The sequence below is a fragment of the Physeter macrocephalus genome, chromosome 14, assembly GCF_002837175.3.
Source record: "Physeter macrocephalus isolate SW-GA chromosome 14, ASM283717v5, whole genome shotgun sequence".
NCBI classification, from domain to species: domain Eukaryota; kingdom Metazoa; phylum Chordata; class Mammalia; order Artiodactyla; family Physeteridae; genus Physeter; species Physeter macrocephalus.
The window spans coordinates 131,208,997-131,225,555 of record NC_041227.1 but is presented as its reverse complement, the minus strand read 5'-3'; the positions used below and the strand labels follow the sequence as shown (position 1 = coordinate 131,225,555).

At 49.8% G+C, this 16,559-nt stretch overlaps 1 protein-coding gene across 1 annotated transcript in view; it reads right to left on the bottom strand.

Annotated features, from left to right (window-relative positions):
• FAM20A (FAM20A golgi associated secretory pathway pseudokinase) overlaps window positions 1-16,559 on the bottom strand; it is a 47,139-nt gene that overhangs the window by 12,674 nt on the left and 17,906 nt on the right. Inside the window, exons 2-3 of the mRNA XM_024130286.2 lie at window positions 773-957; window positions 63-113 (exon numbers count right to left, since the gene is read on the bottom strand). Of these exons, the coding sequence (XP_023986054.1) occupies window positions 63-113; window positions 773-957 (236 nt within the window). The remainder of the gene's footprint in view (window positions 1-62; window positions 114-772; window positions 958-16,559) is intronic.

The following is a 16,559-nucleotide window of genomic DNA, read 5'->3' as shown; positions in this document are numbered from 1 at the left end:
GGGCGGGCCGGGGCGGGCCGGGGCGGGCCGGGGCGGGTCGCGGGCGGGGCCGGGCCACTTACTCTGGGTGCAGTCGCAGGCTCCAAGCAAGGCTTTCTCGTCCTGACTGTAGTCTGCGAAGGAGGAGCAGGGCTCTGAGAACCCTCGATTCTGGTTCAGACACCAGAGGGGGAGCCTGGAAGGCAGGCTGGGGCCCTTGCGCATTCACTAGGGGACCTCCCCGAGCCCCATTTGGGGCCGCAGCCTCCCAGCCTGCTCCATCCAGGCCCCATGCTCTCTAGCCCTTCCGTGGACGCTCCAGCAACAGCTGGTGGGGAAGCCGGTTCTGGCTGGTGTCTGGAAATCCCTCAGTGTGTCCCTTAGGCTGGCGTAGTGCTCGAGGCCTCAGGCAGCAGGCCATCACTGGGTCCTCGGCCAGAACTCTCTGAGCCTCAGTTTCCCCATCTGTAAAGCGGCAGTGACAATGTCTACATCATGAGATCACTGTATAAGAGGGAGTCGCCAGATTCGAAAGGAGCACTGGATCGGTAGTGGCCGTCACCTTTCTGTAAGCTACGGAACACCTCCTGTGCCTCCCTTATGGGGTTGTGATGAGATCAGGGTTGTAAGATCTCTTTCAAAGGGCAAAAGATCACTGTCTCTGTTTTTCTTCTTTCTCTCTTGGGTGTCAGAATCAACCCTTTACTCTTTCACCCTGGAGCCTGGCCTGGTGGGTTTACCCAGCCTCTCTGGGAGAGAGTCAGTCCTTCCCGCCTGGTCCTGTGACCCTCACCAGCGCTGATGGTGGGAAGGTGCCTCATGTCGTGGAGAAGTTTGTTGACGACAGGACTGGACCGGGAGTACAGGCCGTGGCGGCTGATCCCCAGGTGGAACTGGATCCAGCTGGTCTCCAGGCGGAGCTGCAGTGGGGGATCCAGGGAAGTGAGATTCAGCTGCTCTTTGTATATCTTGTGTCGCCTGAAAGAGCAGGAAGAGATTTTCTTCAGCCGGGGGAACAAGAGCGCAGAGACCTGCGGAAGCGCCTTGTCTGGCCTCTCCGTTATTTCATTCATTTGGCATGATATGTATGAGGCTTGAGGCTGTGCTTAGGGCACCTTGGCGGACAAAGCGGCCACCGGGCTTCCCTGCCCTCAGAGGGTTTACAGTCCAGTGAGTGACACAGGCAAACAGTTACGCAGGGCCACACACACACACCCACACATACCTAACCACAGGCCATGGCGGATACTGTGAAGGGAAAGCGCAGACGGTTAAGAGGCAAATTAGGGGCCTCGTATAATCTGGGATCTCGGGGAGTGATCCTGGGCCTCTTCCGGCACTTTCCCATGAAAAAGTCTGTATTTTACACTTCCCAATATTTCCTGACCTTAGGAGTCAGGAGGTGAGAGAGAGGTAATTGATGAGAATGCCAAGAGTGAGGGTCAGGATTGTTCAGGAGAGCTCGAAGCTGGGTGAGATTAATCAATACGTCCTATAAGGAAAGAAGAATTAATTAGCCATGTACTGTTGGTCCTGTTCAGGAAACTTCTCTGCCAGGACAAAAAGAAAACGCTGAAACACAATGCCACTGCCATGCAGAGGCTCAGAGCCCAGTCTGGGAGATAAGCGGTACGTCTACGAAATCATCAGAGCAAAATATAAGGCAGTTGTCATCAACTGCTGGACATGTGTTCAGACAAAAACGCCTTAACGTTTGGGGGAAGGGAAAGACGATTATATGGTGAAGTAGTCAGAGGAAGACTCTGATGGGAGAAAGTGGACTTCAGCTGGACCCACGTGGGTGGTGTTTGGATGGAAGGGGCGATGCGGGCTGTGCTCCTGGATTGGTGACAACATGGACGTTACGAGAGGCAGGCGAGGGACAGGTGTATCTGAGGGTTAGAGAGGAAGGATGGATAAAACAGGTGGCTGGGTGAAAAGATGGAGGTCTTCTGACTGGAAAGCAAGGCAGGTCGGCACATGTCATCTGGCGAGGTGAAGCTGACCGGGACGGGCTAGCTGGGGTTATGGGGCAGGGTTTGGGTGTCCCTGTACGTCCGTATTTATCAAACCGTGATACCTTACCTCGGAGGTCTGTGACGGGGTACATAACAAAACAAACACGGCCGATGTTCTTGGCGTGTCAAATGTTCTCACTGGTAAATAGTTTTAAAAATTACCTTTATATTAAAATCAACGTAGACACGTCATGGGGAGGAAAATGAAACCATCATTTTTAATAAAAACCAGTAGTTTTCCAAGAAAATTTCACTTGGGTCACCTCAGACTTTACCTCCAAGAGTCCAGACCCTCAGGAGGGAATGGAGTTTTGTTTTGTTTTGTTCCGCACTCCCCTCGCCCTGTGTGAATACAGTCAAATAATAACGCTGTCCTGGGTGAAAGTCACGTGTCTTGAGGAAGAGGCTCAGGTTTATAAACTGATGTGGAAGGATGGATGTCTGGCAGCTCTTGGTCCTAGCCTTCATGGCACCTGCTCCAGGGTCCTGGTGGCCTCTGGGTGCCCCTACTTTTGGAGGCCTTCGCCTTATATCATGTCAAACATATTAAAATCCACCCCTCATTCAATATCTTTTGCTATCCCTTTTGAAAGTTTTCTTTTATCATTCTGAATCTGTTAAGAATAAAGTATCAAAATAAACAAACAACAACAACAGAGAATATGGTATCTAGTCATATAGCCAAGTCAACACTGGCTCATTGTTCTGTGGACATTTAATTATATATTAATTCATTTTTGTTTTGGAGTTTTGGGGTTGTTGTTTTTTTTTCTCCATTTCTGAGCCAATCCATTTTCTTTGTTCAGGCCTCAGAGCATCGTCAAAGCTTTTGTATGTCTCAGGCACCATGTCCACATTGCAAATGGATGAAGATCCCTGACCTACTGTCTCTGTCAGCTCAGGCTACACAGACAAAATTCCACAGGCTGGTGGTTCAAACAACAGGAATTTATCCTCTCACAGGTCTGGAGGCTCAAGTCAAGATCAAGGTGTCGCCAGGTTTGGTTTTTCCTGCAGCCTCTTCTCTCCTTAGCGTGCAGACGGCCACCTTCTTTCTTGTTGTCTCCTGCCACGGTCTCCTCTCTTGAGGACACATCTCCGGTGTCTCCTCCTTTTCTTAAAAGGACACGGGTCCTATTGGACTAGGGCCCCACCCTGTTGTTCTTTCTTCCAGACTCTTGCTGCCACGATCCTTTCCTAGAGAAGCAGCTCCATTGGCTCGATCTGAGGAGTCCTCCTGGGACGACCCTTTCTTCCTCTCTTCCAATCTGTCGCTTCGTATTTTCTGTTATTCAAGCCATAATTCTGAAAATAGCCAACCGGAAAGAAAGACCTGGTGAAGGTGAGTTCCAGACTGTGACACGACATTATGGTTGAGAACAAGGACACGCAAACCAGGCGGAGGAGACTCAAAAGGAAGGCTTGGACCAAAGAAGCCAAGGCTGTCGGGTAATGAGCTCGGGCTTGGAAGGGATCTGAAAGACCCTTGAACCCGACGTCTTATTCCACTTACCACATTCCCATCCAGGAGTTGCCTATTTTGTACTTGATCAGCTCCAATGAAGCAGATGTACCACATCCAGAGTAGCCCAATCAATCAGGCCGGCTCTATTAGAAAGCACTGTCCAATACTGGGCCAAAGTCTTTCTAGAGCTTCCATCAAGGAGTCCTGGCTCTATCCCCTGGATTTATGCAGAACAAAACCCTTCCTTACATTGTAGCCTTGTAAATATTTGAAGATGGATGTCACGTGACCTCAGTTCCCATCTTCAGGTTGAGTTTCTGCATTCCCTTCACCACCTTCCCAGGCCACGGTGTGAATCCATTTGTGATTTTGCCCGGTTCCCCTGCATCGGCAGGCGGACGCGCAACCACTGCGCCACCAGGGAAGCCCCTCTTTTCCCCTTTTTAAAAATATTTATTTATTTATTTAATTATGGCTATGTGGATCTCTTTCCCTCTTCTTTCTTTCTTTCTTTTCCCCTTTTTAAAAATATTTATTTATTTATTTATTTATTTGGCTGCATCGGGTCTTCCTTTTGGCACTCAGGATCTTTCGTTGCGGCACACGGACTTCTCTCTAGTTGTGACACATGGGCTCTCGAGGACAGGGGCTCAGTAGTTGCGGCGTGTGGGCTTCGTTGCCCCGCGGCATGTGGGATTTTAGTTCCCCGACCAGGGATCGAACCTGCGTCCCCTGCATTGGAAGGCGGATTCTTAACCCCTGGACCACCAGGGAAGTCCCCACTTCCCTCTTATTTCTGACACCCAGAATGAAATGCAAGAGCCCGACATAGATTGTCCAGTGCAGAGCAGAAGAGGATAATTACCACCCCCATTCAAGATGTTTTCTTTCTGTTAAGGTAGCCAGATAATGAATAAATAATGTGGAGAAATCACATCACATATCTCTGAGAAAATAGAGATGTTGTGGTTGGCAGAATTCTAGGACTGGCCTTCGGGGTTCCACGCCCTCATGGCTAGAAGCTGTGAACATGATGACCTGTCACTCCCAGGATTGTTCTACGTTGTGGCACAGTTGACCGGGGATGAGGAGGTTAGCCAGCAGGGCCTAATGTAGTTCCACGACTCTTGAAAGCGGAGAGTTTTCTCTGGCTGGTGTAGCAGAAGGAACCGAAATGTCTGTCGATGGATGAATGGATAAAGAAAGTGTGGTATATACACACAACGGAAGATTATTCAGCTTTAAAAAAGAAGGAAATCCTGCCTTTTGCAACAATATCAGTGCACCTGGGGGACATTAAGCCGAGTGAAATAAGCCAGACACAGGAAGACAGACACTGGGTGATCTCACTTCTATGTGGACTCTTAAAAAGTCAAATTTAATAGCAGCGGAGAGGAGAACAGTGGTTGCCAGCGGCGGGAGGGAGGGGGAAACGGGGGGATGTTGGTCAAAGGGCGCAAAGTTTCAGTTGTGCAGGATGAACGACCCCTGGGGATCTCCTATACAGCGTGGCGGCTCTAGTTAATCACACTGTACTGTATGCTTCAAATTTACTAGAAGTGTAGGAGATCTTTGTTCTCCAAAAGGAGGTGAGAAAAGACGGCTGGGACGTCCCCCCAAGACAGCAAGCTCTGGGCAGGCAGCCTTCCAGCTGGGGGTGGAGGGGAGGCTTGAACTATTGGTATAATTATCCGAAGTGTCTCACGTTAAACTGCTTCAGTCCTAGCAGTTTACTAGGTCTGCAGGCCACTGGCCAGCTTTTCCTTACTTTATTCACATTTATTTTTATTTTAAAAGAGAGCCGGGCCAGGCTGTAGTTCCCAAGGCTACTTTGAGGCTTAAACTCTGGGACTGCTCGACTCTCTTGGGAGTCTGGTGGAAAGACTGCAAAGTCCTGAGCTGAGCTAGTCACCCTGAACTAGAGCAGCAGAAAGAGAAACAATGATTCTGGGATTTGGGAGCAGGGCTGGGGAGGAGGTGGAGTTTTCTTAAGTGGAGCTGCAAGCTGATGGGTTCCAGCTACAACAACAGTCCAACAGTCGGGGCTCCAGCCTCCAAACAGAAAAACAAATGTGGCAAATGGAGTGTAACTTCCTCAGGAGGACAAATCGCTCTTTAAAACCTTCATATTTACTGTTGGGTGGGGACGCATAGCTCTCTGGTTAGCGATTCTGCCCTTCCCGGGGCCAGTGTCACAGCCTGGGCGGGGGCGGGGCGTAGCACAAAACAAGGGCAGCACGGGGTCCTTCCCACTGGGTTGTTTGTTTGTTTTGGGGTTTTTTTTTTAATGGTTAAGGTAGGGTTGTCTATTTTTTTTTGCTTTTTTTTAAAATCAGAAACGTTGTTTGTGTGCCCTTTGTTCCTTGGGGACAACCAGCAGGGGTGTGTTGGAGCTGGCTTGGACAGGTAGCTTGACATCTGCCGTCGTGGGAGAATTTACACCATGGAAACTGGCAAATGTGACGGGTCGGGGCTTTTTGGCCCCCAGAGGAGAGCCCGTTCTGCAGCACACTGGCCTGTGCTCTGATTATGGCTGTGTGCTTGCAAACATAAAAATGGTAAAAGAGATAACCAGCAAGGACCTACTGTACAGCACAGGGAACTCTGCTCAATATTCTGTAATAAGGATCTAAATGGGAAAAGAATTTGACAAAGAATGGATATATGTATCTATATACCTGAATCACTCTGCTGTACACCTGAAACTAACACAACAGTTAATCGGCTATACCCCAATATAAAATAAAAATTAAAAAAATATGGCGAACACAGAAATTACCTGCCTTTTTTTACCTGTTTGTTATACCCAAGGAAAAAAAGAAAGTAGATTTCTAAAAACGCAGCTCAATGTGGCAAAAGTAAATATCACTATATTAAACAAATATTATATATATGGGGGGAGGGGTTGTTATGTACAGTGTCAGCCAAGATAATCCTGGTCCTTAAACTAGCCTTACTTTTAAAGGAAGAAATAAAGTAGATACCAAAAAATAAAGCACAAAGTATTGATGGGATGTTGCTTTCATTCATAAAAAGAAAACCTCGGTTACAAGTCCCATGACCTTGAAGTGAGAAGTAAAATCCACTCTGCTCCTTACCCTCTGAAGTACTGGAGTTTTCCATAAAAATTGTTTTGAGTAGGAAATATTTACACGGTTCAAAATGTTAAATTTCAAAACTCTCCCTTCCATCCCTGTCTGCCCGTTCACCGACTTCCGTCTCCAGAGGTAACTGATGTGGCCAGTTGTTTCCCTTGTTTCTCTCCCCTTTTACCCTTATAGGTTTTGTAGCATAAAATCCACACTGTCCTGAAACTTGCTTTGCTCTTGTCACTAGGTTTTGGCAACCGTTCCAATTCAGCACCCAGAACGCTCCTTATTCCTTTGTAAGGCTGCATAGTATTCCAGTGTTTGGGCATCACAGGACCCACCTTATTCCTTATTGGTAAAAATCTAGGTTGTTTGAAGTCTTTTGCTACCACAAGTGATGTTGTGAAGTCTAACCTGTACCTGTGACGTTTCCCTTGTGCGGGAGGATGTCTGTACGGTGAAATTCTAGAAGCGTAACTGACGGGTCAAAGGTAGATATTAATACATCTGTCGTCGTTACAGAAGTTACCAAGCTGCCCTGCTCCAAGGGTGAGCACTGTCTGAGACTATTTTCACGAAGCTTTGCCAACCGTGTTACTTTTTGATCTCTGTCGACCTACTAGGTGAAAAATGGTATCTCCGTGTATTTTATTTTATTTATTTTTTTTTTTGGTTTTTTTTTTTTTTTTTTTTTTTTTTGTAGTACGTGGGCCTCTCACTGTCGTGGCCTCTCCCATCGCGGAGCACAGGCTCCGGACGCGCAGGCTCAGCGGCCACGGCTCACGGGCCCAGCCGCTCCGCGACACGTGGGATCTTCCCGGACCGGGGCACGAACCCGCGTCCCCTGCATCGGCAGGCGGATTCTCAACCACTGCGCCACCAGGGAAGCCCCTCTCCGTGTATTTTAAACGTGCGTCTCTATCTTGCTAGGAGTGAAGCTGAGCATCTTCTCTTGTGTTCAAGCGTCACTTCTATTTCCCTTGCCCGTGTTTGTGCTGGGTTGGTCATCTTTTTCTTACTGATTGTGCCCATGTAGAAAATCAGCTCTTTTTCCCTACTATGATTTGCAAACAGCTCCCCCACCCCAATTTTCGGACTTTATTGGGGATGATCTTTTTCATGCAAAAATGTTGATTTTTATGAGGCTGAAATGACCACTCCTTTTATTCAGGCTCTGACGTCTACATTATACTTAGAAAAGCCAGTCTCACTTTGAAGTGACAGGAATACAAAACCAAATCAAAGCAAATCATGGTTCCTTCTAGTATTTTCTGGTTTCATTTTTTCCATTTAAATATTTAGTAAAAGGTATGTAAAAAATATTGAGTATGGCACGCACCATTTTCCCCGCTAGATAGCTAGCCAGTTCTCTAAAAATAATTTATTAAACAGTCCATTTTAAAAAATCTCACGGATTAAAAATGTCATCTTTTTTCACACAATAAATTTCCATTTATATTCTTGGGTCTGTTTCTGGGCTCTCCATTCTGTTTCATGTTCTGTCTAGCCATGCTCCGGTATGACAGTTTGAACTTTTTAAAAACTTCATAAAAAACACTAATTGCTGGTAGGGCTAGTTCCCCCGTACTGATCTTTTTAAGAGTGTTCCTATGTAGACCAACTTGCGTAGTTACCTCCATGAATTTTACAATCATAAGATGCTTTACAAATGGAAACCTTATAAGGGTTTAAGCAGGCTCACCGAGTAGCATCGAGTATAATGCTTTCTTGCATTATTGATGAAAGTATAATCGGCCCATCTTTTCAGAGGGCAACGTTCCATTTCAAAATTTATAATGAGTTTACCCTTTGACTCAGCAGGTGCCCGAGGATGGCTGCCATTTTTAACTATCATTACTGCTTATAAAGACTGGAGAGCAGGTAGAGCATCACATTTGCAGTGGGTCGCTGGAAGCCACCGGCTTCGCAAGCCACAGCAAAATCCTCGGAACACCCTGTAAACCAGGGAAGGACCTCCGTCTTACTGCTGTGCTACACACTACCCTTCGCCTGCCCTGGCACGTCTGCAAGGTCACGGGTCTTCCCAGGGGCCCGGCAGTCCCACTGTGGCTTGTCTGCGGTCTCTAGGTGCACTAAGGAAGCAGTAGCCAAGTTGTCTTCGGGGTATTAGAGAAAAATGCTTTCTCCATCCTTTGACTGTCAGGCAGGTCTGGCCTGGGGCTGGGGGGGAGCCTGCAGCCGGGCACCTCAGCTGCTGCCGCCCAGCTAAGTGAGGGCCTGGGGCCTCTTCCTGGGATGTGGGGCTCTGAGAGCGCGTGGAGGATGCCATCCCGGGCTCTGGTCCCTCCTGGGATCTTCAGGGCGGAGCCCCTGGGGTGTGGTGTTCAGGGGCCAGGTGCCGGGAACACATCTGGCAAGGAGGGGAGACGGCTGTGACCCAGAGAGGGTTCAGGAAGGGCCTGGAAGGTTCTCAGAGGCTTGGGCGCCACCCTCGCCCGCCCCACGCTCCCAGTCGCTGAGCGCGCGACTTTAGGCCTGAAAAACTTCCTCGGTTCCTCGATTTCCGGTCTGGAGGAAAGACAAGGGGTAGGACAGACTCCCTCCCCACACTTGGTTTCAAGGTGTAGATGCCTCCACTGTACTTAGCTGCCTCATGGGGCGGGGTCAGGCCCTTTGGGGATAATTTTGGCACCAGACCGTGCAAAGAAATACGCAAGAATCCCGCCTGACGGTCCGTAAAGCGGAGAGGGCGGGGCTGCATCAGGAGGGCCCGTCGAGGCCCCATTAGTTCTAGGGACAAGCTAGTCACTGCTCAGGTGCCCCGGCTGTGAAGCGCAGGTGTCTCTGACTCCTGTGTCCCCTCCAAATCGTTCCTCAAACCTGCAGTTTCACCTCTGCCACCTCTCCAGTGTTCCCTTTCCTCCTGCTGCCCTGCCACCTCAGCCCTCACGCCTCGCCTGGAGCCCGCGGTGGCCTCTTAACTGAGGTTCAGGACTCAAGTCTTCCTCCTCGTCTCTCCAGGCTCCGATCTCGGCCAAATTATCTGGAAATCAGAGCTCCAAGCACGCGTCTCCCTCCTGCAAAATTCTTCGCCATGTCCTCGCTGCCGGTGAAATCTGGTCCAACGCCCTGATTCTGGTATATCCCCCAAGAGCCCCTTTGACCCTTTCTAGTCTCCCCCCTCCTCGTTCCCTTCCTACCTAAGCACTGTGTTTAATATGCTCCCAGACCTTCCAGCCCACCTCGTGCTGCTTCTCCCACGGGAATGCCGACTTCCACATTTTCATCTCCAGATTCCAGGGTCAAACTCTCAAGGAACGTCCTCTTTGAAGCTTTTCCAATTCTGCACCTGGATGTGAGCTTTCTCTCTCACTCCTGCAAATCCGTATACACCTCCCATCTCTTCTGTTGTTCTTGCTGTAGGCAACAGGTGCTCAATAAAGTCTGAGGAACCAATGAATGTGCTCCGTATCTCACCCACAGTGGGTGCACAGCTCTGTAAGAACTACCCTCTCTGTTTTTCTGGAAAATCAATTAATGGGAATCACAGGCTTACTCAGGAGCAGCTGATTTGCATGCTTTCTGGATAGCGTTATGTTTGCTCTAATGCTAAAGTTTCCAGAAATCCTGCCTGCCGTCCTTCCTTCTTTCTAACGGTAGCATCTCGTAAATTTCCTGGTTCTCCTGAGTCAGGGCAGACTGAACCGATCCTGGGAATTAATTTCTGTCCTTTCTGGCTGAAATAACTAGTCTCTCTTTGGCATTTGCACACGCGTTCCCTGCCAAAAGCAACGATGCCAAGCCCTGGCAAGCAGAGCTATTTCAGCTGCATGCCTGAGAATTTATATTTTGCTACATTCTCTCGTTAGGAAGCTGTGACGAGAGATGACATACTCTCTGCTTTAAGGGCTCACACTGAGGTCCCCTGGGGAGGAGTCTGGTGATAATCCATTAATTATTTTCTAATTGGTTGACCTCCTGCTTGTTTTTTAGAGCTGCTCATTCCCAGCATGGCTGGGAGATGCCGTGCCTGGTGGAGAAGTATGATGGGGCTCCCCGAACCCCATCACCTGGCTTAGGACAGATCATCTGTGGAGGTTCACAGAGCCCAGACCATCTACTCCCAGCATCCTGAGCAGCCGGAGGGAGGCGGGGCTGTCAGGCACTCGGCAAAATTCCCTCTTTCGTTGAGTGGTCGTTGTGCTGGAGCATCGGGAAGGAGATGGGGCGACAGTGAAAGATTTCAGAGCCATGTGGGTTTTCTTCCCAAAAAAGCTCTACGTTTCTCGAGGGCCGGAGCCTGCCTAAGATTTTTACATCTTCCTTAGCATTTGACACAGTGCTCTGCGTGCAGGAAATGTTCTATAAATAACTGATTCTTAGATGCCTGAACAAGTTTCCTGCTGCAAAAACTCCATCAGACTCCAAAATACTAGTATCAAAACTTGGGACGGGGGGAGCAAGAATCTCTTGAACACAGGAATTGCACTAGAATTCTACCTCTGTTAGCAGGGAACTCATAAGGTGACTTACTGACTTATTTATGATCTTACTCATCTTATGAATTTCCAAAAGCACTCTGCCATGAAGAAAATTATAAAAGCATTAGGGTGAGCCTCTAAGGGACTCGGCTTTCGACCTCCATCTGTGCATCTGTTTGATCCACGGGTCTGTTTCAGTATTCTTAGCCTTGACATTGGTCTTAGAAAAAGAACATTTTCCCAGAGTTGCTTCGTCTGCGTGGTGACAAGTTTGGAAAAGTCTTCCGTCGTCTTTGCCCTATTTCTCCTGTGAATAAGGAGGAGCTGGGCTCGGTGGGGCCTGACGCTTACACATTTGGAGGACCACTTCTAGGAAAAGAGAGTACAAAACCGTGAATACAGAATTAGACGCGTGAGTGACTATTTCTTCGGGGTGCGAAAAGATATCAACAGATCACTAGTGCCCTGAGGATTTAGATCCCTCTTCCCTGAGATTTCATACTTAACGTGGAAACTGCCTCTTCTTCCTGGTCAGCGGCCCACTCACCCCGCTTACAGCTTCCTGCACCCACAGGGGAAGCAAGAGGCCCTGGGCTGAAGCTTTATCAGCTTCGTGGTAGATCTGCCTCAGATGGGCAATTCACAACCCAGAGCTTTTGACTGAATACCTGATATGAATATCACGGGCAGGCACATAACTTTAGGGAACTCAGGGCTTTACGTAAAGGACCTCCTTGCTTCTCCTAGCCAACACTTGATAGGAGAACATTAGCACAACAGCTAATGAGGACAAGTGATGGAGGCCAAGGAGGCCGTGGGCTTCTGGAAATGGTTTTTCTTTTTATTACTCGAATGGACTTTATTTCTGAGACCATTGGGTCCCTGCAGGCTGCATGTCCTTACTACAGAATTATCTGGAACAGCCAGCTCTCCCCAGATACACCTCAGCAGACTGGTGGGCTCACCATCAAAATCCTGGGGCTTCAGGGAACTATATTCCATGTCCTGGGATAAACCATAATGGAAAAGAATATGAAAAAGAATATATATGTGTGTAACTGAATCACTTTGCTGTACAGCAGAAGTTAACACAACATTGTAAATCAACTCTACCTCAATTAAAAAAAAAAAAAAATCCCGTGGCTCTTCGCAAACAGGCCCGGGCGTCTCCCCCGTTAGCATCCTCTCCCGTGGGAGCCTGCTCCATCCCACGGGCTCCAAGAGCACAGCCCCCACTGCAGCCCTTTCTGTTCACCCGCCACCCTCCCTGTTTATCCCTGTACCCTTGAGGCCAAGGCAAGTCCACGGAAGCTGTGAGCCAGATGGACCTGCCACCACCTGTCAGACCCCAAAGCGGGTCCCCAGTCCCTCCTCACCTCCTCATCTCAATTCCCAAGACAGAAATGCATTCACCCCCTGAAGTCTGTCCTTCAGCCTGAAGGAATATCTGCTTCGCTGAGCCCACGGGCTGCGGCTTGGCTTTTAGGGGTAGGTGACAGGTGACAACGCTGCTGTATCTGTAACTCAGAGTCCCTATTAGTGCTGAGCCTGCACATCCAGAGAGACAGGGAGGGTAGGAGAGGCAGGTCCCTCATCCAGAGTCCCAGCTCTGCCACGCAAGGCTGTGTGACCTAGGGCTGGTTCCTTGACCTCTCTGCGCCTCTGAAAAGTACGGATAATAAATGTACTACCTTAAGGGGGGTTTTAGTGAGGATTAAATTAATTAATAGGTGGGTGAGTTATTACTCTGATTTCTAAGATTCCATTTGTATAGGGTGGGGAAGGAGGGCCGTGAAGGATTATCGCGACCTCTGCTTCATTTCCCAGTTCCCCGAATTCTGCTCTATGCTGCATCCCTGCGGCGGGTTGAGTGCTGGGCCGAGATATCCATATCCTCACCCTGGGACCTGCAAATGTTTCCTCACACGACCAGAGGGACTTGCACAAGTGATGCAGTTTGGATCTGGAGATGGGGTGATGAGCCTGGATATCTGGGGGGGGCCCTGGAGGTAACCACAAGTATCCTCATCAGACAGGCCCTCGGCGGGTACAGAGCAGAGCGGGAGACCACGTGGCCCCAGAGGCCGACCTTGGAGAGAAGTGGCCCGCAGTCAGCAGAGGCTGGAAGAAGCCAGAAATGTATTTTCCCCTGGAGCCTTTGGAGGGGGCATGGCCTCACCTAACACCTTGAATTTGGACTTCTGCCCTCCAGAAGTGTAAGAGAATAGACTTCTGTTGTGTTAAGCCCCGCAGGGCGCGGTGACCCGTGATGGCAGCTCTAGGAAACGAATCCAAGCAGCCACTGGGGCCACAGCTGATGGAGCCGATGGGAACCGCCAGGCACGGAGTGGTCCTGGGGCACCGCTGCTCCCGAGAACAAGTCCACGCCCCCCCCCCCCGCCCCGCCCAAGGAACCGACGCCCTCAGGCCCAGGAGCTCTCACTGGGTGGGGGGCAGTGGATGCTGCTAGGTTGGAGAGGGGCTACTGCTTCCCCATCCCATCCCACGTTCTGCAACGGGGCTGCCCGTTGAGCCCTTTAAATGCACCTGGCTGGCCGGTGAAACAAGCTCCCAGGAGAACACGAGAGCCACGGCAATGGCCGGCCGGCTGTCTGGCCCACTCCTCACGGCCGTCCCCCGCTCTGCTCTCACGTGGAGTCATCACGCCAACACCGATGGGGCTCCGTGCCCGCCCCTCCCGCGAGCACCCCACACCCGCCGGCTCAGGACCCTCCTCCCCCTCCCGAGGGGGCAGGGACCCGGTTGGCCTTATCTCACGGACAAGGAGGCCGGCACGGGTGAGCCAGCTCCAGGTCCCCTGGCTGGAGAGTGCCACCACAGGGCAGCCGTGTGACCCCGGCCAGTGGCCTCCGAGGTCAGGTTCTGCATTCCCACTCGACGCGCCTTCCACGCTGGGGCCCACGGGGAAGCAGCGCGGAGCCCGGGCTCCCTCCGGCCTCCCAGCTTGTTCCCGGGGGGGGCGGGGCGGTCCACAGGCACGCGATGCCGCCAGAGCTCCATCCAGAGGGGGCCGCGTCGCTGGAGACAACTTCCACTCACCTGGGGGCTGCCTACTGCGGACGACGCTACTACGTGGGGTCGGGGATACAGGGACAAAGGGACCTGCTGGACTCACGCAGAAGTCCGAGATAGAGTGAGCAGCCTCGCTCCTCATGACCCCAGATGGGATCTTGTTTGTTTTCTTGGTCTTATCAAAGTGGTTAGGCTTGCCCGTTTTGCTCAGACCTTGCTGATCTTTTTTCTCCTATTTATTTATTTACTTGTTTTTAATTCTATACGATTTTTAAAGGTTACTTCCCATTTACAGTTATTACAAAATACTGGCTGTACTCCCTGTGCTGTGCATATACATCCTTGAGCCTGCCTTACGCCCGACAGTTTGTACCTCCCACTCCCCCCCGCCACCCATATCGTCCCCCTCACTGGTGCCCACTAGTTTGTTCTCTGTGAGTCTGCTTCTTGTATGCGCTCTTCACTCGTTTGTCGTCTTTTTTAAGATTCCACATACAAATGATACGCAGCATTTATCTTTCTCTGGCTGACTTTTTTCACTCAGCATAATACCCTCCAAGTCCATCCGTGTTGCTGCAAATGGCAAAATCTCGCTCTTTTTTAATGGCCGAGTCATATTCCATTGCGTATACATACACATATATGCATCTGCTGATGGACGCTTAGGTTGTTTCCATGTCTTGGCAACTGTCAGCAGACCCTGCTGCTTTGGGATGAGCTAACAGAGTGAGGGCAGTCCCGGAGCTGGGACTGTGGTCTCAGTGAGAGACCCGCCTCTCCACCCTCGCAACAACTTCCAGACCTATCGCCGGAGATGAGGGCGGACTGGACATCCTGGAGAAGACGGCAGGTCTTCTTAGATCCTGGTCTAAGGGATCCCCAGAGTCGAGGTAGGGACCTAGCAGAGAACTTCTAGCTGGGCCACGTTTCCCCAGTTCCGGTCCTGGGCAAGAAGCAAAGCACCAGCACAACTAACACACATCACTTGCTCCATGCAAATAAAATTGGAAAAGAGTTGCAAACCGCGACCTCTCTGGGAGAGTCACAGCTGCATAAAGACAGTAAAGGCTCTGAGAAGTCCTGCAGTCAGGCTTCCTGTGCAGAGGGCACTTCCTACACCTTTCCTTTACGGAGCCCATGACGACATGCACGGATTCTGTGTGACGCACAACGCATTCTGAGAAACATTAAATATTAACGCTGAACGCTCAACCTCATCACGACGTGACCATTCACAGAGCCGAGGTCCCACAGCTGTGAGCTACATTGTTCCATGGGATACGGCCTCCGTGGTGTAGGCCAGAGGTTGTCAACCAGGGGCAACCTCACCCCTCACGATGGCAATATTTGGAGACATCTTTGCATCACAGTTGGTGGAGAGGGGCGCTAACGGACGCTGCTAAACATCCTCTAATGCATTCTCCTCTTTTATTTAATTTTCTGTTGAGCCTGGCACGACAGAAAATCATCTGCCCCAAATGTCAGTAGTGCTGAGGTTGAGAAAGCCCTGGCTGGAGTTACAGAATCATGAGCACAGAAAGCACTTAATCCTCTGATAATGACCTGAAAATTGCTGCGATGGATTCTGGACTCGGCGCAATTTAATATTTTCCACAGAGAGCATCAAAGCCTTCCTCAGGGTCTCCTACACTCCTCCGAGATCCTCTGCACCGCAAAAAATTTAAGTATTATTTAATTGTGTGAAAACAAACAAAACAAATGTGAGTCAGCTGTCATTCAGTTGTCAGGCTTATACTGACCTAACAAGCATATGGATAAAAGACCAACACACGTTGTTACTTGCAAAGGATGCACTACTAAATTCTGGTTCTTTCCTCTTCCAACTGTGCCACCTAAAATAGACAAATATATGTTTCACACACACACACACACACACACACACACACACACACACACACACAGTTAGCAAATGACACTGACATTGGAATTGGATGGCTGTGTATCCTCCCTCTCCTCCGTGGTGGAGGAGTGCCAAAAAGCAAAGTGCCAAAAGCAAAACTGAGGCCTAAAGGCAGCGCTCAGCGTGGACTAAGAACAAGGAGGAGACTAAAAATCCACACGCTGGGTCCTTCAACAAACAAATGTTGACCGGAATATACATCTTTTCAAAAGTGTTTGAACCTTGCCTCACTGCCTGTCACCAGGCATATGGGCATCCGAAGGAGAGAAGGATCTGACTGTAGGGGTTGGGGGCACATATTTTCATGGTTTGTGGGCAAATTTCCTCGTGGCTTCCCCACAGATTAAATTCTTTCAAGTCCTGGGCCCATGCGCTGGTGCTAATTTGCATGGTGTTAGTCTTCCATCTGATTTACACACGGAGAGGATAATTGGCCTCTTTTCCTCCCGAGCATGAGATGTCACCCATGGGGTGGGATAATTTATTGAGATATTAATGTGGTTTTTGTTCTTGTGGAATTTTACCCACCCCTGTTCTAAGAAGGGGCCGGACTCTGCGTTTCCTTGTCTCCGGGGGTGTTTCTGATCCGGGACCAGGCAGACATTTAGACAG